This window comes from Mytilus galloprovincialis, chromosome 9 (assembly GCF_965363235.1).
Source record: "Mytilus galloprovincialis chromosome 9, xbMytGall1.hap1.1, whole genome shotgun sequence".
Classification (NCBI taxonomy): domain Eukaryota; kingdom Metazoa; phylum Mollusca; class Bivalvia; order Mytilida; family Mytilidae; genus Mytilus; species Mytilus galloprovincialis.
Window position 1 is genome coordinate 41,516,270 of NC_134846.1, and position 27,522 is coordinate 41,543,791.

At 31.4% G+C, this 27,522-nt stretch overlaps 1 protein-coding gene across 1 annotated transcript in view; it reads right to left on the reverse strand.

The window, feature by feature from the left end:
* LOC143046894 (neuropeptide SIFamide receptor-like) overlaps window positions 1-14,407 on the reverse strand; it is a 53,713-nt gene extending 39,306 nt beyond the window's left edge. The window contains exon 1 of the mRNA XM_076219948.1: window positions 13,963-14,407. Within this exon, the coding sequence (XP_076076063.1) occupies window positions 13,963-14,308 (346 nt within the window). The 5' untranslated portion in view covers window positions 14,309-14,407. The remainder of the gene's footprint in view (window positions 1-13,962) is intronic.
* Window positions 14,408-27,522: the final 13,115 nt, after the last annotated feature.

Genomic DNA, 27,522 nt, shown 5'->3' on the forward strand with positions numbered 1-27,522 from the left:
AACACGACGGGTGTCACATATGGAGCAGGATCTGCCAGCTTTCCAGAGCTCCTGCGATCACCCCCATTTTTTTGGATTTGTCATTTTATTTTCGATATATGAGTGTAATTGTTCCTCTGGTATATTTTGCCCCTCTTTTACACTAATGTAATAATGTTACTTATACATGTATGTATCAATCAGTGTCAGTGCAACATATATCCAATTATAACAACTATCAATTAATTCATCGTTGTTGTATAACGCTACTTGAAGCATGCATGATTCTATGCATGCGGCCAATATTTATTGCCTAATGAAGATGGTGTGCCAGGAAAGGACCCCTGAATTTCGGTGGAAAAAACAAGCAATGACTGTAGTCGAACGTACCTAACAATAAGCGGAATTCGTACTTATAACCTCGGTGTTGACAGGTTAGTGATCAATGCAAATGCACTAGTCAGACCCCTCAGCTACCGAGTGCCGGATATTATCGAATACTCCTCCGTACCACAGTTTCCGTTCTTATTATTGACGTCTTATTTATCAAAGTTCAACTATAATTATCCGACTAAAGGGCTACACTTTGATTTCTGTTATAGAATCTTAATTGGTCGTCTATGTTACTGTGACTAGAAAGACAATTTACTACATTAATGAGCATTTTGAACAGCCATTCAATGGCAGACCTTTTTTTAGTCCAATTAAAGAATACGCGACAGTAAGTATTACCATTTCGATTGGAATTTGCTTGAAGAATGATGGAATGCCATTTAATGATAAATGACATACATTCCTAAGTAAGCTCCTGTCTCTGAAGTATACTTTGATAGTAATGATTTGTAAAACTAAGGGGAATTTTATAGGAATTGTATCCTTAAGCTAATTTTTCTGACAACATTACACAGAGCCAGGTATGAGGAGTTAGAGAGAAGGGGTGTAGTTATTATTGATATTTACTCGCTTATATAGAAATGCATTCTGCACTTTAAAACAAAAAATAGTTGAGTTGCTAGCAACGCATGCTGTTGTCTTTTTATATGTCAGAAGCACGCTTGAATTAAAAAAATTAAAAGAATGTAAATGCATTTGACAGTTTTCCAATGCAACTTATGCTAATTTCACATTCAAATTTTCGTTTGACCCAACAAATACCCAAGGCGTTTACAAAATAATTGACTAGGGTTTTGTGTTAAACTATTACCAAGAACTGTTAAATGTAGTAGAAATTTATTGCACAGTATAGTCATTTCTGTTCGATTTAATTTTATATTTCGAAATTGTTTTTTCTGCTTCACAAAGTACAATTCACCAGGAAACAACCAATAGGACGATTTCCATATAAAGATAAAGCATTTCCCAAAACCAAATAAAACCGTCAATTAGGAATTTATTCTGTCTATGGAACAAGCTCAGAAGAATCATTCATTTCCGAAGCAAATTGACTCATTTAGCGAGATATGAGGACAAAAATATCGACTGTAAAAATGATAAAACATATTTGTATACATGCACAAATTTCGTTTTATAAATTTTGTTGATTTTCAACAAAAGTATTGTGTTTTGTATGAAATAACTGTTTTCATAAAATAAATTGATGATGAGTGGTTACATTACAGAATTTATAGAATACGTATTTTACAATATACGTAGCGATTATAGACAATTTATAATAAAAATTATACAGCTTTAGTCGACTCTAGGGGCTATCTTGAACGTGCTGTAGTAATATGTCATCTTTTCCTTTGATTGTCAACATAGCCAAAGAACTATCAAAATTTTAATAGATATACAACTTTACTAAGATATCGTTGTCACTTTCTTTTTGACTTATTTGTATGAAATTACCTCTAGTATATTTCGCTTCTCTTTCTAAAATAGAGATAAAGCAATAATGTCCCGAGCTGTATGTCATATTGCAATAATTTGCGAGGAACAATATTCGTAAATATTTGTACATGCAAAAACCTTGTATGATATATTCCTCGTTTGTTTGCATGCAGATATCATTTTACTCGGAACCTCTCTAGTGAGTAACAATCTTTAAGGGGAAAGTATAAAATTCTATACCGTTCAAGAGGCCAAATTCTTTCCTATTGGTTGTGCTTTTTTGCGGGTAAATTGATAGAATGATATCTTTTCAGTAATTTGCTACTTCTTACAATAAAAGGAAGAAGCAACAAAAACAAAGGGTCTGGTGTGCAACGTTTAAGGATCAATAAAGGCATTTCTTATACCAATCGTAACTACTCGGTCATTCTAATTACGCCTACGATAACTAAACATCTTAAGCGTAGCAAAAATGACCGGGTGATTTCAATTGATCTTAATCTTCAACAAGGAAACGCTAAAATTTGGTACATCGAAGGAATGTATATGCTGATTACGTTTTTTGACAAAGACTTTATGTATTTGTTTATGCACACTTATAACACGATTAAGAGTTGCAACTAAAGAGCGTAACTGAATTTTTATTAAAGTCTATGAACAACCGACTGTATTTTTGTAAAATTAGTGTATATGTTATTTAGAGCATTTACTCTGATCTCTGTCGCACAGAACAACTATCAGTTATCTTTTATACAGGAGGCTACATTTTGTTCTTTAACATATGATCTACAAAAGTTCGATTTTTGTTTAAAGGGCTACGATTCCCATTGATAATATATGCATATCACAGTTTTTAACTTTCATTTATCTTTTACAGATGTTTAAAAATTAGTTCTAACCACTAACTGAAGATAAGGAAGAATTACTGATATCATGCCTTTGAAGATGGACCAATGGAGCTTGTATTTTATATGAAAGAGATATAAAGGCATAGATACTCGGCTTTTCTAAATTTTAATTTCTAAATGCTGTAAAGGTTGTATTTAAAGATGATGTTCATCTCTTAAAAATATCCTATTGGTAATTCTGTTGTATATATGGAATATTATATCACTACTAATGCTATAGATAATAAGTTGCCGTAGAATGAAGTGATCATATGCAGGAACAATTTTTCGCTTTTAAAGATATCTTACTGTTTTAATGTGCTCATACATACCCCCACACAGACACACATATACATACACACGAACACAGTATGTTCACAGAAGACTGAAGTTTTAGTTGTTGTTTTTTTGTTTTAACTTTTTTGGGTTTGTCTTAATGTTCATTGTATGCGAAAACAAGATAACAAAGAAAATACATTCGAGATTCGAGACAACGTTTTTCAATAAAAATGTAGCAAATTCAAAATGTTAAACTGTTATTTGTACCGAGGATAGGACATTCGAAATATATGGTTTATGGATTTGTTTCATAAGTATTGTGAAAGAACATGAATCACAGTTTTAAAAGACGGAAGATACCAAAGGGACAGTCAAACTCATAAATCTAAAACAAACTGACAACGCCATCGCTAAAAATGAAAAAGACAAACAAACAACAGCACACCTGACACAACATAGAAAACTAAAGAATAAACAACACGAACCCCACCAAAAAACTAGGGGTGATTTCAGGTGCTCCGGAAGGGTTAGCAGATCCTGCTCCACATGTGGCACCCGTCGTGTTGCTTATGTGATAACAAATCCGGTAAATAGTCTAATTCGGTAGGTCACAGTCATGAAAGGGAAGGGGATTGTAGTTACGACATAAGGAACATATTCGATATCAAAACGGTTATTCCATAACGGTCAACCAACTCGTTATGGCGTCCGTAAAATTTACGAAGGGATGATTTCAACTTCACCATTTTGAACTCTTGGTTTGATAGCTTTTTTGTGAGCAGCAACCCTCTATCAAGAAAATCATGATAGGAAATGCAAGCACTGGAATATCGTATCAATTGGGAGATATATATCCCGTATGCGGGTGTTGCTGGAATGTTGTTACTTAGAAATGGAAAGTTCACAATTGGAAATCTGAAATCATCTGTTTTGTCGTAAAGTTTTGTTTTCAACCGACCCTAATTGTCAATTTCTAGATGTAAGTCAAGATATGAGGCCGACTTAACTGTATCTGTAGTATACTTTATCTCTAGCTCGATGGGATAGATGCGTTCTACATAGTCACCAAATTTTTAATTATTTAGTGAAAGAACATCATCTATAAAGCGTAAAGTAGAGTTAAAGGATATTGCTAACTTCTTATCTTTCTTCCTATGAAGTTCCTGCATGAATTCAGCCTCATAATAATAAAGAAACAAGTCGGCAAGTAGAGGGGCACAGTTTGTTCCTATTGGAATGCCGACAGTCTGTTGAAAAACATGTCTTCCGAACGTAACAAATATGTTGTCAACCAAGAAATCAATCATCTTGATAATATCAGTTTCAGAGAATGTTTTGTTTGAATCAGAGTGATCCTTTACAAAGTAGGATTTATCCCTCCTTAAGACAGCATATTTGTATCTACGTTGGCCATTCTTTTTTATGAAGCAAAGCAATACCAACTCTTTCAATTTGGAATGTGGAACACTTGTGCAAAGAGTAGAAAAGTCAAATGTTTTAATACTGTTACAAGATGAAAGAGAGTTAGATTGTATGTACTCTAAAAGATCTTTGGAATTTTTAAGTATCCACATCTGATTCACGACCCCTCTAGAATGGGCAGTTTCATAATAACTTTGAAGCCCGTCTTTGATTGCTGATAAAATAGATGTTAATAACTTAGAAAGAGGTTTCGCGGAGCACTGGGAAGACCCAGCAATATACCGTTGTTTGTAAGGACACTTATGTAGTTTATGTATCCAATACAGTGACGGAAGATCCAGCTCTTCATCTTTGGTTGAAATTCCAAAGGAACACAGGATTTATTATTTGGATACAAAATATGTTTTCAATAAAATGGGGACACTCAATGTATATCGGCCATTGGCAAGTAGATGGTATTGATGGTAATATTAGTAATGATAGAAGTCAACCTACTTCCATTATTTCTACTTCAACTAAACACCAAGAATCTTTTCTTTGGAATTCCATTTGTTCAATTATCCATTTCGGAAATAGTGATATTAAAACATTAATTCGTTAACAGAAAATATACAAATAAAAAGAACTTGTATGATTGCCAGTTATCCAATTCGCCACACGAAAGCAAATGACATAGAAACTTCAGGTTACTCTTAGGACATTCCGAAATGAAAAAAAAAACAATTGAAATAATACAACCAAGTAAATAACGACCTGATAAATATTATATACAGTAACAACCGACAATTTTACTTTCCAATTCACGTTCGATGAGCAAACTGATCGTTATTATGTAGCGTAATTTTATAAACCATATTCAAACCATTTAGCGTTTATTTGCGCTTGAAATGGAATTATAGTGTCATATGATATTCATACATATATTTTTAAGGAATCTTTTTTTTATATGGAAAAGAAATTTAAAATCTCAATAGCTTAAAAAATGAAAATAACAATCGGATGTTAAACAAATAGATATAGGATGTGGTATGAGTGCCAATGAGACTACTCTCCATCCAAATGCGATTTATAAAAGTAAACAATTATAGGTCAAGGTAGGGCCTTCAATACGGAAGAACGAAATAATAAATGCATTGAGCAAAATTAGTTGTTAAGACTAAAGTATACTTATTATAATATCGGGAATAAAAGAATGCCATGAGGTTTCTGTTGTGTTCATCCACTGTAATTGTATATTGCTTGTCTCAAGTCAGGAGTATGTATTGCAGTGGTCAGATCCATTTTCTGTTAACGTTAGTCGATAGATGTCTCATTAACAATCATAATCACATCTTCTTATTTTCAAGATGCAAATAGAGGTCAAAGTATTGCACTTGACAAATCCAAAGCAAATAAGTGGGCATTATGGTTTACTTTTTTTTATTGTTATTTGGATAGAGAGTTGTCTCATTGACACTCGCACCACATGTTCCTATATATATTATTTGTGTTCTTTATCTACTATTCACAGTATGACCTTCAGCGTGAAGACATAATTAGTTATCAAAGATACCTGGATTATAATTTAGTACGCCAGTCGCGCGTTTCGTCTACATAAGACTCATCAGTGACGGTCATATCAAAATATTTATAAAGCCAAACAAGTACAAAATTGAAGAGCATTAAGGATCCATAACGTTCAACGCACTGCAATTTCAATACGGCCGCAAGCAAAATCTTAAACGGATAATTGCTTGGTCTCGATAACACAGCATTGACACACATTTACACGAGACACTGTCAACATGCTTTACAGACAATAACGAGGATTTAAACCTTAACAGACTTCTGCAGTATAATCAAAATAATATCATATATTGCAAAGTATACAGGACCATTTCAACTTTAATTGCTTCTGTTAGTTCATTCATAATTTGTGGGCACTATATAGGTTGACATTGTAAAGATTGTAAAGATACCGAAATACTTTATGGTGGTTTTTGAGTAGACTTCGTTTAGTTGTAATGACCTGTGTTTGCTGAATCGTTGACGTATACACAAGGCTTATTCTTTTTCCTCTACATTAAGCCAATCAAGAGATATCGAAAACATTTCAAACAATAAATGCATGTTTTTTGTAATAAGATAAATATCTAAGAAGAACAACGCATAACCGGTTTTATAAAAATACAGATCGAAATAGAAAAGAGCAGTAGCGCAGATAAAATATTAAGTAATTTTCAATAGATACGCATATACGTGAAACAAGTAATGTCTATTTTTATTACCGTTTATTGTAAGGATACTACTTTAATGAGGTTAACCGTGCGACGCTCTTTTGCTTTTATTTTTAATTTAACGAAAAAATAATCCATTCACTAAGAAGACAAGTAAACTTAATATTATTTAATCGTATCGTGATATTCGACACACATGAAGTAGGTCGTACGCGTACGTTCGATCTATATACGACCTAAACCACAACTTTTAAACTATATTATATTTACTAATCTGTGCAATGATGGTGACCTATAGAGGTTAATTGATGAGTCATTTTAGTCTCTTGTGGACAGTTTTCTCATTGGTAAGCATATCACATATTTTTTAATATTTTAATGTTAAAAAGAAAGAGACTTATCTACACTGTCTGCATACTAGGATGGAATGTCTTGTCAACTGCTTACTTTTTTAAAAGCCGTTTCATTTTATTATTCAGCCGAATACATTTACATTATATCAACATACTATCAACCTGAATATATGTATGTTTGTACTCGCTAAACACCCATCAAATTACATTGATATGAACTATGCTTCATAACATAAGTTGGACATATAATCATTATGGAATCACCAGATTCAATCGTGACTCTTTTTCAATCGTTTTTGCCGCATAAAGTACACTTTTACAGAAAAGATTGAATTAAAAGAAAAACTTAGAAAAAGAATTTAGAAGTATCGTGATATGAGACGCCAATGTTGTAGGTTTGTGAGCTCGAATCTCAGAATTCTCAAGCAAAAAAAATGAAACAATTTTATTTTTATATTCAACTTGTAACCACTAAGCACCCATCAAATCATATTAAAATGAACTACATGTATGCAACATTACATAAGTTATAAATTATATCATAATGGAAAGAAATCACCAGATTCAATCGTGACTCTAATCCAAAGCTATTATCTGTATTACGTTTGTATATATAGAGAATTGTTTTTTTTCCTTCGTTATAAAACACGATTTGAACGTCCAATTATAATAGATAAACTCATCAAAGTGTCCAGTCCTATATTTAAGTACGCCTGAAATGCATTTAGTCAATTAAAGACTCATCAGTGATGCACGAATAAACAAAATGGAAAGTAAAATGTTATTACATCATCAATTAGATGACTTGTCGTCGAACAAGAAGCCGTTACAAATCATCACACGAAGACACGGTGTGTCAGAGTAGGATCACCTCGATGGCCGGAAACTATTTTTCATCCAAGCTGTTCTAGATAAGATAGAAAACCATTAACACTTCATAAATCTATTTAAGAACACTACAAAAATCGACATAATATATTTAATATATTTCTTTAAGGTATATCCCCGTTAAGAGCCCCGGATACAATGTCAAATAAACAGAGAATTGGTAACCGATTGGTCCTGGTTATCGACAACACTATGACAGATTACGAAAAAGAACAATAACGTTTTATAAATATCAGAATCTTAAAGTATTTAAAACAACTATCAAAGGTACAATTTGCACAAAGAACATAATAGAGCTCTTATTACAATTAATATGATCTTGAATTTTAATTTAAAATCCAGACTTGTCTATTTCGATTGATCGCTTATCATAATTTAATGTTTTCTTTTTTGTTGATAACATGTGTCACCTGACGATGGCGTTTGAGTTTCATAATTTTGTTGCAATGTAAGGGTTTGTTGTACAGATGTATGTATCAAATGTCTTTCGTAAAATAAACACATTTGCACGTAGATGGTTATTGGTCAAGAATACATTATATACTAAAAGGTACATTCAATGTTGTGAGTTATAATGGTAATAAACGGTCCAATATACATGTATCTCATACTATTTCTATAGGTTATCGTTGTTTCTATTTATTGGTGTTTATTCTTTTATAATCTTTCTATTTCTCAAGTGTGTACTTGTTTCGTATATGGCACTTAGGTTACAGTACGCGTTAACGTTTATGGCTTCAATATCAGGAAATCGGCTAGTAAGTGTTCACGTGTTCATCTGTGCTTATTGTGTTAATCAGAACGTTCAAATGAAATGGATACATACAAGGATTGACTTGATTTTCTGCCTTCTCCCGCCGATGATAATTTTTTTTTTAAAGTTTTATCTTTATTTTTTTTTTTGATTATCTAATATGCGATTCAAAAAGAAATAGAAGCAACGTTAACATGAGTAATGGAAATGTTGCATTTATTATGTCATATACATTTTGATATAACTTAAACATATTTTCCTTGTTAAAATATGCAAAAAGGACACGTTACTAATATGATATAACTCCATTATGAAAGGAAGAAATGATTTGATGCGATCGGAACAATCAAAGAAGAATTGGCAATTTTATCTATTTTGATGTCACCTCCGGCTTTAGCACTTTGGAAAAGAAAGTCATTACGGGTAAACTATATCAAACATATCAAGCACCAGTTATAGTAAATGAAATTTTGCCTGAAACAGTCTTTTTGCCGTAACAATTTTACACTATCTGAAAAGTATGAAAAATATATATAAGTACTTAGCAAGTAGGTTGGTCTGTTTTGACTGTGGTATATTCAGTACTGTTAAATTATTCGCACGCAGTCAGTTTGTAATATGTTCATGTATACAACAGGTTGAAACTACTGAATAGTTTTGACATGACCTGAACATTTTTTGTTGACTCTTTATACGATTAACATGATCGTAGCATTTGCAATATATTTAAAAGTATATAAATGAGGACATCAATTCGTTTTTTAAGGCAAAACCTATATGTAACATGAATAAAATTGAGAATGAAAATGGGGAATGTGTTAGACAACAACTCGACCATATAACAGACAACAGCAGAAGGTCACTAATATGTCTTCTATGCAGCTAGAAATTCCGGCACCCGGAGGCGTCCTTCAGCTGGCACCTACACAAATATATATACTAGTTCAGTGATAATGAACGCCATACTAAAATCCAAATTATACACAAGGAACTAAAATTAAAAATTATACAAGACAAACAAAGGCCAGAGTCTCCTGACTTGGGAATATATACATGTGTTATCTATTAAATTTGAGTACCAGCAAAAAAGATTGAAAATTGATGCAGGTTATTATGTTATTATAGCAAATAAGTAATATTAACATCCGGAGGTTAAGTTTCTTTCCATCTACTACGGAAGTTTGAATAGTTGGATGTTTACATTATTGTACTTAGCATTGAAACAAAGTCTATATATAACATTACTCATTAACTAGTTCTAAAAAGACATTATGTCTCCCACAGACATTAACTATCCTTTTCTAACTTACGGTGATTTTGATTATAAGACTTCTTTTCTATCAATTACAGTCAGGAATATATACACAGAGTGCTAATATAAACGAAGCACATCATAAAGTAAGCTCCTTATTTACTTCTTTTAATTAACAAAAAAACATTCCTCAAACTTTCAACTACTTTGACATTTTGGTTTTACATCGGTTTTTTAAATTTCAAAATAACAATTAGTTATATCGCCATTTGGAGACAAAATTTAAAAAAACAGACTATAACATTCAAAAGTAGTCACATTGGAACAAACGCAATGGAAAAATCATGTTTTCGTTACTTTTTTTATAACTTTGCTTTGCCAAAAATGTTATATGTATGTAAAATTCAATTTGTTTGCTGAATTACGATCGTTAAGAAAAAACTATGATAGGAAACACTTCATTATGATAGTAAATACTTAAGTATTATAGTAAACACTAAAATGGGATAGTAAACACTGAAATGTGATAGTAAACACTGAAATGTGATAGTTACCACTAAAATATGATAGTTTAAACTAAAATATGATAGTTTATACTAAAATATGATAGCAAGCATAAACTAGGATAGTAAACACTAAAATATGATAGTAAACACTGAAATATGATAGTAAACACTAACATATGATAGTAAACTCTAACATCTAAATATCAAAACGATCTGACAATTGAAGAAAATATTCATAATACCCAGATGTCTAAAAAAATCGAAGAAAAGTCTGTCAGCTTCCAAGGAAAATTCGTTGGTTTGATTTTTTTTAGATGAACAAAAAACTTAATATGAATTGATCGTTCCTTTTTTACATTGAATATATATCTTTCTTTATGACAGAGACTTTCATATTTTATTCAAAATAGAACACTTTCTCATATAGTATGATGTTAAGCTATTCTCCTTGGCGCTAATGGCGAACTTAATACAACATAATAGAAACTTTTGTTTTCTTTAAACCAACTTGTTATATCTGTGAAGTCAATTACCGGCCTTGCCTTCCTACAAATTTTAAGAACCTTTTAAGTACTAAGACTCAGATATTTACTAATCAAAAACTGGACTCGGTGCCTAGAGCACAAGTTATGTACTCCTATTACTGAGTAACAATTTGAAGAATGAAAGTCAAGGTCGTGTCATCTGGATTTCAGACAAATCTCAATTTTAGAGACTTTGTTGTCTCTGCATTGGTAATGATGTACTCAGTAGTAATAGATGTGCATACTAGTATACACCTTCATATCGTACAGTTAGTTTATGTAGTTAGCAGCTCAGTCTTTGATAGAGCTGCTGACACGTTCAGAAAGTGACTCTTATTGCACCCGAAGGCTAACTCATATATATTGTTAAACAAAAGGGACGCTAGTCTATACCTTGAATCATATTTGATAAAACAAAACTATTCAAATTTTAATTAAGAAATAAACTTGCATAATAAAACTGGGGTTAAATATACGTATTTCTAAATATGGAATTATACAAATATGTTTAATCTTAAGACAGGTTTGTATTTAAAGCTAATTGTCACCATGATGAATGAGCAAAAAGAAAAAAGAAGCAAAATTCTTACAGATTGATGCAGTTCATTTAAAAAAATGTCGTCGAAGGTCATTAGACACATTTTGTTTAGAAAATGATGGTACAGATGGAAATGACTATAATACTATTGGACTATACAAACTATACATGTACAATATTTTCCTTTCACACTGAAATCTATCAAAATATTTTTGCCATCACAAATAACCGCTCATATTTCAGGGAACCTTTAGCAAAGGCTGATGCAAAGCCTGTAATCAGTTTGTATATCGGGGAAACATACTCAGATATCGACGATCGTGATATTAAGGACGAAAACATGGACGACCCACATAGACATTATGTTCGTCTACTTTCTCTGCGTATGGTATTTAACACAATAATCATTTCGCAATAACCCTTGCGATATGACTTCACAACAATATTTCTTAGAAATTTCATTTTGATTCAGTCATTTCAAGTAGATATTACATATTATCTCTCCAAAAACGCTTCTTAGCCAATCACAGACCTTTCAGTTACAAAGACTTCGCTTTTTTTTTCTTTAAGTTGTATGCAGCTGAAGGTATGTTAATTTAAGATTTTAAATTTATCGATTACGCCTTTATTAGCATTTCTTTATTTTAAAAGATTTGATGAAACATTTCAACTAGAAATTCCAGTTTATTTTGCAAAATATTTCAATATGTGATGACGTATTCCAGATTTCACAGGAGAAGACTGTTATGCATATTTGAAAAAAAAGATGCATATAAAGTCGATCTATGAGTACTTGGAGCCAGTTTGCTACATTGACTCTTTAGCGAGCCATCTGGCTTAAGAGTATGCATTATTCATATTCCACAAATAAAATTCTGTCTTCTGTCCTATAGTTTAGAACACATGTATATCAGTAATGTGGTCATTTTTATAAATTTCCTGTTTACAAAACTTCGAAAAACTAAGGATTTTCTTATCCCAGGCATATATTACCTTAGCCGTATTTGGCACAACTTTTTGGATTTTTGATCCTCAATGCTCTTCAACTTTGTACTTGTTTGGCTTTAAAAATATTTTGATTTGAGCGTCTCTGATGAGTCTTATGTAGACGAAACGTGCGTCTGGCGTACTAAATTATAATCCTGATACCTTTGATAACTAGGTACATTTATTTGACATGAAATTGACTACGCAATTCAAATGACAGATTTAAATTAGATTTCAAAATGTGTATTCCTATACTACGGTTGATGTGATAATGTAAGCAACGATATTCATAGGAATTATCACGAATTAAATTACGGATAACGAATTATTTTGTTGGCTGTTGTTCGTGTGATTCTTTGTCAATTGTGTTCTCCAATTTATTTATATTGTAGTCCTGTGTTGTCATTTTGATGTTATATTTCACATGGCCATAAAAGTGCTAGGTTTGGCATGCCACAAAACCAGGTTCAACCCACCATTTTTTCCTTTAAAAATGCCCTGTGCCAAGTCAGGAATATGGCCATTGTTATATTATAGTTCGTTTCTGTGTGTATTACATTATAACGTTGTGTCGTTTGTTTTCTCTTATTTTTGAGTGTAAATTCACATTGCGATAAGACGTGTCACGGTACTTGTCTATCCCAAATTCATGTATTTGGTTTTGATGTTATATATATATATGTTATATTTGTTATTCTCGTGGGTTTTGTCTATGTGTGTTACATTTTAGTGTTATGTCGTTGTTCTTCTCTTATATTTAATGCGTTTCCCTCGGTTTTAGTTTGTTACCCCGATTTTGTTTTTTGTCCATGGATTTATGAGTTTAGAACAGCGGTATACTACTGTTGCCTTTATTTATATAACTCGTTATAACTAGATATTCATTTTGTATTAAGACTTGAAATCTATGATTTCGGAAATATATTTATGATATGCCAAAAAATGGTTGTTGTGGGTTGACGGTTTTTCGATGTGTATATTCAAAAGTAGTACACTGTTAATGCAAGTGGGAGAAATTCTTAAACTACTTATATGTTTTATAAAAAGTACAATAATGCATACACAAGAACATTTTAAAATAATATAATTTTGGATGTAACGCGTCTTCTGATTGGCTGACGTTATTTTGTTATCAGCCCATAGACATTATTTAGTCATGTGACCGTGACGTCATCAACGTTTTTTCATGGTTTTCTACGGTTTAAAATGGAATTTAGAATTAAATTATAAGAAATGACTGTAATATTTTTTCTGTCTATTTAAAATAACATAACAAATGTGGTGCACACTGTTAAATAACCCGCTACGCGCGTTTTTCAGTGTGCACCAAATTTTTTCTGTTATTTCTTCATAGACAGAAAAAATATTACAGTCATTCCTTAAAGAAAAAACCAAAGGTTTTGAAACCTTCAACATTTCAAATGTATTAAAAATTAAGCTAGTATATTTTTTCAAACTGCTATCCGTCTTATTCATTATTCTAATACATATAAACATTTATTTGCAAAATTGAGTGGTAGATTACAGATACCAACAAGATAACTTACCAGTGTAAATGTTGTCCATCAATGTTAACGGAGTACAGAATAAGGTAACCAATATATCAGCCACAGCCAAGTTCACTATAAAGACGTTAGTAACGTTCCTCATTCCCGGATTTTTACATACTACACAAATTACTAAGCAATTACCAATTAAGGCTGTGACAAATATTAATCCATACACAAAACATAACAATACAATTGTAAATTCTTCATGTTTTATCAATGGCCATTCTTTAGGTTCGTAATAATCATTGCCAAATGTCAAATTAGACTCGTTTAAAGCCATTATAAAACTCCTTGAAGTTGTGTTGGTAACAAAGTTTGAGAATAATTCTGTATGATTTTGCATTGTTATTTCTGTCGGATCTAAAGTCAAATCAATATAAGGCAATGTCTTGCCAAACTAGAATTATTGTTATAAATATTCGTTAATTGAAGTATATAAAAGTTGTCAACATTGTAATGTTTATTTCTTATCATTTAAACTACAGCTTTGACGATGTCACATCTTTATCAATAAAACTGTAATATTATAACCCACTCCTAGAACTCTATTCAAAGCAACCAATCAATGTGATTCTCTGTTATCTTGGTCGTCTTCTGTACGCCTTGACAGAAAAAGACAACCTCATTTAATAGTGTGATTATACGTCTTGATTATTTATGCAATTTCACGTAAAATTATTAGGATATCAAATGAATATTATCTTAGTGCTAATTTGAGATAAACTAACAAAGTGATTTCAAAATCGATCTTCTTATAAACACATCAAAGAAGTTATTAGCCATGATGTTGTCTTCTGTTTTAATAGATATTTTATTAAACATGTCTTAATAATTGGGAAACAATTATCACTTTGACGACGTTTAGAGTCATGAAAGCAGAACACTTTAGAATCAAGGTATTCTTTGTCAGGGTAAGATATTTCTTTGCGTATTATCAAAAAAGATTGTTTATTTAATTTCTATTTTGGCTCTGTATTATCATATGATAATTTAAGGGATAGGTGCAGGGTTGACGTTTTTCTAGATAAAGCATGAGGTTTGGTTTGCCACAAAACCAGGTTCAACTCACCATTTGTTTTCTTAAAATGTCCTGTACCAAGTCAGAAAAAAGTTGTTATCTAATAGTTCGTTTTTATGTATGTTGCATTTTCGTTTATTTTTTGTTGCACTTCAGTGTTATGTTGTTTCGTTGTTTTCCTATTGTAGTTGATGAGTTTCCGTCGGTTTTAGTTTGTAACCCGAATTTACTTTTTCTCAATCGATTTATGACTTGAAAAGCGGTATACTACTGTTGTTTTTATTTGGACACTTTTGGGATATCAAATTTGGGCGTTTGCCCTCTAAGTCCCATCCTGGATCCGCCATTTATGAGACGGTGTTATGATCGTCGAATTTGTCGTTTTCAATATGTTAGTCTTCTGCTCCTTAATATTTTTGCTCATTCAACGTGGTAACAATTAGCTTTAAATAAAAACCTGATTTAATATAGCTGTATCATTCCACATTTAGAAATACGGATATCTACTTAAGTTTTAGTATGCAGCTTTATCTTTTAATACAAATTTGGATAGTCGTTTTGGCTTATTCCATCAATTTGTTTTATCATAATATGATTCAAGGTAGAGTAGCGTCCCTTTTGTTTAACAATATATATGCTTTTGCCTTCATGTGCCATAGGAGTAGCTTTCTTAACGTAATTTAAGTTCAAAATATCTTTTTTAAAGAGTCCGTGAATAACCTCATTTCCACAGTAAGTTTAAATATCAAACCATTGATTCTGATTAACAAACTGTGCAGCTTACAGATCAGAATAACTTTTATGAATAAACGATATTTGTACTTTTTTTTCTTATTCTGCATATTGAAATAATACTTGCCACTGGGTGTGTATCTAAACCCAATACATTAAGCCGATCAAATGTCTTGGCTTCTGTCTCGTATTTTATGGTGTTTACGACTACGCTCTTTAATAAATATTCTTGATATTTTTCCGACGTAGTCGGTATAGTTTCGGTTTGTGCCCTTTGAACTTAAGGACGCTTAACTATGGCAACAGAATAAGCATGCTCGAAAATCCTTTCTGTGATTGGACAAAATGCTGTCATGATTGGTGATTTGGTTGTGTTTGAAAAAACGTCTCGTTAATTATATCATGATGGAAAGCAAGTGCAAAACTATAAATATTTGACTAGATCTTACAAAGATTTATATTTTTATTAAAATAATTGTTTCTCCAATAGCTCTTTGCATCCGTGACAGCTGTTTATTCGGGACAATTACATAATTTTTAATGTAGACGAACGTACATGACTTTTAGAACGCACCTACGCATGTGAGATTTCCGCGGGGTTTTGGTGAATGTAAACAGAAAGATACGAGGACCAAGAATACTGAACACAAGCAGAGAAAACGTTATTTAAATGGTATCTTTATGCTTCTGAAGGTTATCGAAATGATAGTTTTGAACATATACTCAAATCTAAATACGTCGGATATCTTTTTTAAAGATAGTTCTTGTTTTCTGTATCCGTGCTATTAAACGTAATGATGCGTACCTTCAAAACAATTCAATGTTTGAAATTTTATACTTCGAATAACATGTAGCATTGCAAGATCCTTGTAAACGAAGCATGGGCTTTTTTCCAAATGATCCAAGTTCGTAAATTGAATAGACGCCATCACGACTTAGTTGACTGATATGGAATTACAGTTTCATCGATGAAATCGGATTTTTCCTTAGGTCGTAACTACAATACCCTTCACTTTCACGAATTTGACCTGCCGAATAAGACTATTTACCTAATTTGTAATAACAGGAGTAACATGTCGAATGTTACATGTGGATCAGGATCTGCTTACACTTCCGGAGCACCTGAGATGACCCCCCGGTGTTTGGTATGATTCTTTTTGCTTAGTCTATAGTTTTCTATGTTGTGTCTTGTGTACTTCTATTTGTCTGTTTGTCTTTTTATTTTTTAGATATGGCGTTGTCAGTTTATTTTCTATCTATGAGTTTGACTATCCTTTAGGTATCTATCGCCCCTCTTTTACAGATAAGAATAACTTTTATGAATAAACGGTATTTGTACTTTTTTTCTTATTCTGCTTATTAGTGTAAAACTTGCTACTGGGTGTGTATCTAAAAACAATATATTAAGCCGATGAAATGTCTAAACTCCTGTCTCATATTTCTGATAACGCTCTTTTATAAATATTCTTGAAAATCTTTTCTGGATCTCGTTATTTGCCGTAATGTTACGTATCTTCAACACAATTTGATGTTTGAAATTGTATGCTTCGACAAACACGTAGCACTGCTAAATCCTTGCAAAGGAGGGACGCAAAGGAGGGACGAAAAATACCAGAGGGACAGTCTAACTCATAATTCGAAAATAAACTGACAACGTCATGGCTACAAATGAAAAAGACAAACAGACAAACAATAGTACACATGACACAACATAGAAAACTAAAGAATAAGCAACACGAGCCCCACCAAAACACTAGGGGTGATCTCAGGTGCTCAATAAGGGTATGCAGATTCTGCTCCCCATGTGGCACCCGTCGTGTTGCTCATGTAAACGAAGCATTGACTTTACATCAGTGAGAATGCATTTATCTATTTTTTTGCACGATTATTACTATAATAGTATCATTTCCTAAATTAATAAGGCATCTCTTAATCTTGTACTATTTCTAGGAACTATCGTAAATTTCAATGAATACAAACATCATTTCTCTCAAATTCGCCTAGCTTTGTCAGTAATCGAGTAATTAGAAATACAAACAGAGACTGTATTCTCTTGTGGGATATTCAAAACAGCGTTAATGATAAACATATAATCAACTTAATTAAGTTAAGCTCCATGTATCATGATGAAATGAGAAATCTATATATATATAATCAGTTTATCGGGTAGCTTTAATGTGCTGCTTATGATTTAGAAGTTAAGTTTTCAGTAATTAAGTTTGAATTCGATTTATACCAAAATCTGACATTTGATCGATTGTTTTTTATAAAGTGTCTGTTTGCTTTTATATATTTAAATTTGGATATAATGGCATGTTGGAAGGACAATAATTTGCACAAAACCCCTCGGTATAAGTGTTTCACGAACTATCGTTTACAACTGTGCATATCCTTGTTAAATAATGTACAAATCAATTTAAAAATAGTTAACAAATGCAATAAGGGGGTCGGAATCTGCTTTACTGCTCCCAGAGCAAATGAGTTCACCCTGGATTGTGCAGGAATTCTTTCTACTTATCGAATGTGGTGTCTTACGGGTTGTCGTTTATTTCGTTTTACGTGTTTTCTTCTATTTTTTTTTATTATAAAGATAGCATCCTTAAAATTACTAAATTCACGGCCAATATTTTTTATGGGAGTTTTTTTGAATGCAGCGTGTGCATCAAACACAGCAAAACGTTTAGTTTTTTTTATATTACAAATGACAATTTTAGCTAGAGGTCGGTTTGTCACTTCACTGACAGGATTTATAACAAACTTTTTTTAATTTTTCAGTTTAAAAAAATGTTTAACCTTAAAGAAAGTTCAGAAAACATTGATCTTAGGTTGGTGTTTTACGTCGTCTTTGATCGAATTATTTATTGTTTCTTTTCCTTTATTTTCATCCTTCACTTTCATATATTTGACTTCGAACGTTCCTGGTCATGGTTAGTTTCTATAAGACCTCGGATACTTTACATTTATAAAGACTTAGTTTTGTTATCATTATATATATACGTGTTTTACAAATATATAGTCGGGTATTAAAACTTTATCACAAATATCTTGAATAAATATCTTCTTTTTTTTATTTTACTCGCTTTGTACTCATTTGTTTTACATTGCATTGCGAAGGTTTTAATTTCATTGAATAAAACATAACGATTATTGCCTTTTTTCAAATGTTATGTTAAACATTGTTAAATAAGTTGTTTAAATGATAGATTTGTTTTATACTTGTTAGATTTGATTTTACAATTTCTATATATGGTGCGAACAATTCTCAGTCAATGACATTGTGTTAATTGGTCCTTGTATGATGCATATCCGTACTTCTACTTTTTAAGGGTTGAAAATACAGTTTGCTTTTTTGTTATATATCTGGTATATGTCATAGTGTGTAAAGAGCATTGAAGACGCAAAATTCAAAATACAGCTAAGGGATTCTTTTTCAGGGGTAGAACACCCTGCAATATGTGCTTGTCTTTCTTTAGTCAGAATCTCTAATAAGTAAAATAACAATAAACTCATGATGATATATGTATTGTATTAGCGCCAGATGCAGCAAGTTTTGATTACAAAAGACTCATCAGTGACGCTCAAATCAAACAAAGTACGAATTTGAAGAGCATTGAGAATACAAATTCTTAACAGTGTTGCCAAAAACATTTAAGGTAGTATATAACTGATGTAGAAAAGCCTTGATATTTCAAAATTGTAAAGTTTTGTTAACAGTCAATTTATGATTATGACCATATCAATGAGAATTGATGTCAACACAGAACTCCGTGGAAATTTGATTATGGAAACTCCTTTCTCAAATCGAAAAGCCCAAAAGCATCAAACGAGTGGTAACAACTGTCATATTTTTTTTACTTGATTCAGGCATTTTCTTGTGTAAAACTAAATAAGTATTAAACATGGTTTTAAAGCTAGCTAAATCTCTCATGTACATGGCAGTTTGATAAAATTCATGTGGTGTAATTGGTTCTTTTCTACTCAATTTTATTTCTGTCACTGCTAATTATAACTACCGATTTTGAATTTTTATGAACATTGTTCCTTTTCTTTTTTCATATTCTCTATACATTTATGTCAGTTCAGTTATTAATCTGCATCAAAGTTTATATAAAAAACGTAATCTAGATAAACATTTGCTTTCATGAAGACATGTCAGTATGACACCATTTATTTGATTAATTCTCCATGAGTGTGTCTGATTCCAAACAACAGCTTCTTTTATGTAGACAACTGTCAACTGATACAATCAATTTACTCAAACAATGCGTTTAAACTTGTTAACCTTGTCTTTCTTTTTTTTTTACAGAAACCGAAATAGGATAAATAGAATTAAAGATGTACTCAAGACATGTTCTAACTGATTCCCAAGTGATATATTTAGATAATAATTAACTGCTTATTGATTTAGAGTTTTTATCATTCTACAAATGGCGCAGTCTTTAATCAGTTTCATACACACGTGTACAAAAAAAACTTTCATATTGCTTGCGGATATCGTATCTTACTTACGTAGATGTATATAAGACATTGGTTATAATAAAAAAAAACACATAGCAGCTGATTCCGTAACAGTTGATGTTGATGTTCGTTGTGCAATCAGCCAATACAGTTGTTAGAAAATGAGGAAAACGACTACTTATCAAATTCAACACATTGAAATGTTAATTGTAGCTGTATAGGTCGAAAACAATATCTATATTTGATCCGGTAATATCAATTATATTTTAACTCGGAAAAAAGGTTAAAAAGAAACACTGAGTAGAGAACAATGGTCTTGCTATAAAGAAAAAATACCATGAGGTAACGTGAAGGGAAATGGGAAATTTGTCAAAGAGACAACAACCAAATCAAAGATCATAATGTAGACGAAAGCTACCAATGGGTCTTCAATACAGCGAGAACATTTTTCACCCAGAGGCGCGCTTCAGCTGACCCCTAAACAAAAATATGTACTAGTTCAGTGATAATGGATGTCATCATACTAAATTCCGAAATATATCAAAAATAAACTAAAATGAAAAATCATACAAGCCTTAAAAAAGGTCAGAGGCTCCTGGCTTTGGACAGGTGCATAATTTCGGCGGGGTTAAACATGTCTATTCAAGATACTTACCTTCTCCTATACCTCTACCCAATGTAGAAAAACAAATACACAGCTATACGCACAGTAAAACTCAGTGCAAAGGGAACCCTAGTCCGATGTCACTATAGGTAACAAAATAAACTAAACTAAATGACAGTGATACATAAATTAACAAAGGACAACTAGTAGTTACTGATATGCCAGCTTCAGATCTCAATTAAAATGATTGAAATATTATATCTTTATTATGTGAATACCAAAATACAATCCCTACCGTTAGGGGCCATGTATCATACCATAGAATATATAAAACAACATAATTGCATAATGACAGAAAATATGCGGGTCAATATTTAGATTTTAACGGAGTTAGTCTATAGGCCAGCTAGGGTTGCTGTAAAAGGGGCAACAAATCAAGATTCTAGAAACAAAAGGTTCTTCAATTCTGAGATCAGACGGCGGGAAACACTCTCACATTATGTTCTTACTTTAAGACAATTGCTCACGTGTCATGTCCAAAATTTAAACAAAACTATTTTCATCTCAATGTCCATAAATTAAACCAAAACCGTTATACAATGTCGTAGGATAGAAATAAATCAAATGATATTCGTCATCTTTCATGCTCTTCCTGTTTCTAAAACTAACTGGAACGAGTATTATATTATCAGACAATATACTTTGATTTTATGTTATTCAATGATATTGTCATTGTTAACAAAGTATCGTTTGTTCTTTGAATTCAATACTAACGTCTACAATACAGACTTTCTTTTCTTTAGGGATCTCTTTTTGTGTCTGGAACTATGCATTCTTATATAACATAATATATAACATTTGATATAAGAGGACATCAATGTTTGCATAAGTCGATATGACTTCTTATATCAGCAAATTATTAGTACATAAAGTACAAATATGACTTCAAGCAGTTCTGATATGGTATCATTTAGTATTATTTTACTAATATCAATATTTCTGTCGTCTACCACAAGTCTAAATGAGTTATCTGAATTTTGTGGACTTGTTTTCTATTCTTTAATTTATTTTATGAATCTTGATATTTTAATAATCGAAATCAAAATTTAGGATTTTTTTTATAAAAACAATATGACTTTTATTTGCCACCTGAAACGTTACTGTCGCAAATTGAGAAAGCTCGTCAGTGAGTGTAATTTGTTTTATACGTTGGTAAAATGGTTTTGAAAGAAAAGAAAAGAGAAATTAAAAACCAATTGTTCAGAGAACAATTGAAGGTCTTTCCACCAAAAACAATGTATTTTAATATGAAAGTTGTAAAATTAAGTTTAAAATGTCATTTCAACCGTCAAATGATAGCTTATTGTACGCTGATTCCAAAAATATATGGTTTCTATACAATATTTTTTAAATAAGGGAGATCATTTGTTACTTCCGGTTTGAAAAAATGTTACTTCCGATAATAATTGAATATCTACTTGACACTGATTCCAAAAATATCTGGTTCTATATACTTTTATATATACAAAAAATAGCTACTTCCGGTTTACAGAAGGTCACTTCCGGTGTTTTTTTCAAGGTTAAATGGTTTGATACCTTTTGCTAAAAGTCTCACGGCTTTATCAGGTATACATATGAGGTAAAAGCAAAGGTCAAAATCTAGAACGTCAAATTAAGCTATGACCTTGAGATCAATTTCAAGGTCATAAACCAAGGACCTCAAATCAAAAGACCATAGGTCTTAATTATATTTGGTTATTGAGTAATATCGTCATACGCTTATTTTTAAATACAAAAGGGGAGAAAACTCCATTTTACGTTCAACGTACCCTTGCAATCAAAATTTACGTGTTACGACATGACACAACTAACAATTTAGTAAAAATAATTTTTTGATATCTTATACGGTTTTTGGGAATAAGTGAAATAAGCCAAATTCAAAAATAAGAATATGACCTTGATCTTTGACCTTGACCTAATTTTCATTTTTTTGGACCAAGGACCTCAAATCAAAAGGTTCTAGGTCTCTATCACTTATGGTTTACAAGATAGAAATGCATATCACTTATATGAAATGCTTAAGGGGAAATAACTCTCATATGGAGCGTTCATATTGTTTCGGTCAAAATTGGACAAATCATGCGAAGGATATAACGAGCAATTTTATAAAATAAATTTGTCGTAATCTTTTACGGTTGCGAAGCAGTAGTGAACACAAGGAAAACAGTGTTTGGGGAGATAACTCCTACAATGAAAAGTCTTCGGTTACACAGGGTAAATTTCAAAAGCGCATAAACTGTTCAATATCACCTACCAAATATCTAAGCGACATATTGCGAAACAAATTTTTATCGCAAGAACAAAATTAGGCGGAAGACAAAAAAATAATCAGAAGAAAAACAATAGGTCTTTCCACAGAAAAGTGGAAAGACCTAATTACATTCACAAAATGCTAGAAAACCGAACAACACTAAACAATGATCAACATCAATTCCGTCGATTCCGATATCAACTGAGATTTAGAATACTATTATGAATACATATTTATGATTTGCCAATAGTAACACTGTAATCATGGAATAGCTTAATTATTTTTTGGACACGTAAACTGTTTCAAACTTTTGTAAATACATACAAACATTCAAAATGAAAACGACCAACGAAGTTGTTCCTGTCTTTACAAATGTATAATAAAACCATTGTACTACAAAAGGCTTCGTGTTCACTATTTTACCTAACCAGTCTATGGAAGAAGCGATTCGATAAAAACTTTTCTTATATCAACGAGCTATATTGTCTTATATCAACGAGTTGCATTGTGGGAAATTTCAGACGAATGTTAGCATTAAAATTTTGTACGAATAAAGGCAGATTTCTCCGCATAAAGTAATGACTATTTTCTTGAAACAGGGTGACATTTAACACGACATACGTCTGGTGTATGATTTCCATGAATTATTTTATGTATTTAAACGAGAAAATTGAATTGTTGAATAAACAAAACATAAATGCACGATGTATCATTTGTAGATGTACACATTCTATAAATATCATGTGGCAAATTCAGTGGAATGCAATTGAGATGAATTCAATTGTTTGCTAAGCCAAAATCACATATAAGTCAAAGAAACTGCTATATTTTATTACATCAATGCGATATTTGTCTTATATCATAGCGATGATTTTTTTATCAAACATTTATGAATGCGATAATTTTCTAATATAACTGCTATAGTTTTCTAATATAAAATGAATACGATGACACGTCACAATGCATGTCAAAAAATCTGCAAACATAATTCACAAACTTAAATCATGACCGGTTAAATGTTTTATGATCAATATCACTCAAATTTCGTAACTGTAACAAAATTAACGCTTGCATGAACTTATCATTTCGAAAATGTTGCTTGACCCTTTTCACAGTGTGGGAACGGAACTGTACGGTTTTTTAAATAATTTGGTCATTCGGGAGACTGTCAAGCGGGCCTCCGACATTTGCAAAATAACAAGTTCCTATATAACGTTTCTGCTTCAGGTTTTGAGAGCAAAAAACATTTTTTATGTAAATATGAACCAATAAAATAATAAGAAAGATATATGCATCCAAACGTTTTCCTTAGAACGGTGGAGCTCCGTGTAAAACGACCAAATTGTCACACAACAGCGATCAAAAATGTCAAATAAACATCGAAAAATCAATGTTTGCTACCTGAATTTTCACATGTACCTTTTCTGATATATAGTCTTACCTGTCTGAAAGTTTTAAAGCCATTGTCCCAGTAGAAATCCAAATATATTCATTTTCTCCATGTCGGATATTTTTATTGACTGTTCAATCGCTTACAAGTTTACTGTAATATCACTCGGAGCCTTCCTATACAATCGCTTGGAGTTTTCCTGTAGAATTGTTTGGCCAAATTTATTAAATATTTTGCATGTGCATTGCATTGGTTGTTTCTTGCTGTCCTATTGTATTCATCGTGTAAAATTTGAAGTTCTGTGTTTTTCTTATTTACATAAATAAACAAATGCTATTAGTTCTTTATATATCAATGCGATACTTTTAAAATATCATAGCGGTGTTTTTATTATATCAATATTAGTACTTATTCGTATTAATATTAGACTGCTGTGCCCATATTTTGACAGTTTTACCTATTATGTCTATTTTGTTCACGCATCGTTGTAAATATGACAGAATGTGACGAGACTGTCATACACGTGAGAGGTTAAGCGCTATAAAACCAAGTTCAATCCTCCATTTTCAAAATTTGAAAATGCCAGTACCGAGTCAGACATATCACAGTTGTTATCCATTCGTTTGGTGTGTTTTATCATTTGATTTTACCATTTGATAAGGGACTTTCTGTTTTGAATATTCCTCAATGGTATTTTAAAAGTATCGCATTGATATAAGAACTAATAGCATTTGTTCATTTATGTATATAAGAAAAACACAGCACTTCAAATTTTACACGGACATAAACTTTAGCTTCTAACTAACTTATGAATGTATATTTAGACTCAATTGTTGTTTATATTTGAACAATAAGTTTTAAAGTTAGTATTTTCTTAATTTTTCGTTGCCGAAAACAACATTTTCCGCATGGAATGTTTGCATATTTACAATTGATATTAGATAATATTGCTATGTGATATAAGAAAAGTTTTTATCGATACGCTTCTTCTATAGACTGTTAACATTCTTCAAAGTTAACGCCCAGTTAGGTAAAACAAATATATAACTGGTTTTATTTTACAGGTAAAACATGTAAAAAGAATGATTCAATAAGTCTGTTCAAACAAGTATGACGCTAATTGAAAACAAATAATTACTTACACTGTCTGGGTATTTACTTAAAGTTCAATGTTATTATTATAATCTTCTTTGTTTTGAAATTAATTATTAGTTCGAAGTTATCTTTTTATTTATATTTTATTCCCATTATTGCCATTATATTCAGATGAGGAAAATTATTCCACCTACGCTGTACAAAATTAAGCACCCATATAATTACTACATACTTTTTTTAAATTCCTTGTTGATAAGATATGAAATCACGATGAAAGTAAAGTAAACCTATATTTGGTAACGCTTTTTTAATATTGTTGGTACTATTTATTCATATAACTCCAATTTTTACGCGTTTCTTATTCGCGTTTCTTATTCCAAAGTTTTAAGTGTTTAGATTTGTGCTCCGGGTGAAAGTGAATCCTTTAAGGCATTGAGACAGATCTATAAACTACTATTATTAATCATTTTGTATTATATATTTAAAGATGGAGTGAAGGAATAAATGAAAGAAAAGCGAAAACAATGGAAAAAAAATTATATAATTTAATTTCAATTATATTCATATTTGTTTTATTTCTGAAAGAATGTATTTGCATACTTTGTAGGTAAACATGGTTACTTGTTTAATTTGCTTGTGGTATTCTGTCCAGCGCCACTTTCATAACTTCTGGCCTCGTCGTGGCGGTCAGTTTGTAAATCATTATGGTGGGAAAAAGAGAAATATAGCCATCTAGCTCCGGCCTGAAATCTGGTAATTCTAGTCAATAAAGATAAGTGATAACTATAGATGAACTACTCAGGCCACTCGCCAACCGATGCTCAACAGATGACAAAAAAGCAATAATATTATGGACTAATTTAAAATACGTATTTTAAATGTAAAACAATACTGGTGCTGTTCTTTATCATTATAAATATAAAAGGGTTTCAGTTACGAATGCTTCTGTCGACCGTCCATTTTAGTAATATTAAAATAAGCTATGTTTTTACGCAACGTTTCTTACATTTTGATAAGCGTTCCTGTTACTCTTAACATTTTATTAATTCACAAAAATCATAACCAGATGAAAAACTACAACATGACATTTACTTAGCGCATGGAAGGATCTATGAAACATTATAATTTACGTGTAATATACTGGTAACTTTAATATTTGAACATCATAAGTTCCGCTTACACTGTTGTGGGAATCTAACTGGATATTTAAACTGTTTATGCAAAGGTAATGGGGGTAGAAAATTACTAATTCTAATAAGGTAATGCTTTTTTTTTCTCAAGTAAAAGTGAACCTTGATGAAAGGTTGTTTTTTCAGGGTCAGGTGCACATTTAAACTTGTTATCAAACTGGAAATTACATTTTACAATTGCAGCAGTGCTATCTTTAAGTGCAATATTCATGAAGTGGAAATAGACACCCACATATATAAGCATCAGACTAGAAAATATTGACCTTATTAAACAATTGCTATTTATAAATGTTATATTACTTTAGATTAACAACTTTTGCTGATTAGTTCCTTTAGCATAATTATGCGTGATTATTTTCAAAAATGGCGGTATAACTGTTACACTTTTATTTTAATACAAAACAAAAAACTCCTGTTTGCTAGAAATTGTCATAGTGAATATATTTTGCTATAACAATGTATTATTTAACATTATTTGGATGGATTTAACCTCATACAATTTAATTTCGGCATCTAATTGCCAGACTATTAGATTTATGATATGTTTTTCAACCTTTTGTTTATATTATTAGGATCTGCCGGTAGTTTATTTTAGAAATAAAGCATTCGTTTATTAAATTTGCACTATTAAACATTCCTACACATTTTTATTGTATATAAATGGAACAAAATTACAATCTATCTCAAGTCTTTATGTGTACTTTGTTTTTTAAAGTGCATGCAATATTAAAACGCAATCAAAGATATAAGAATGTGTGG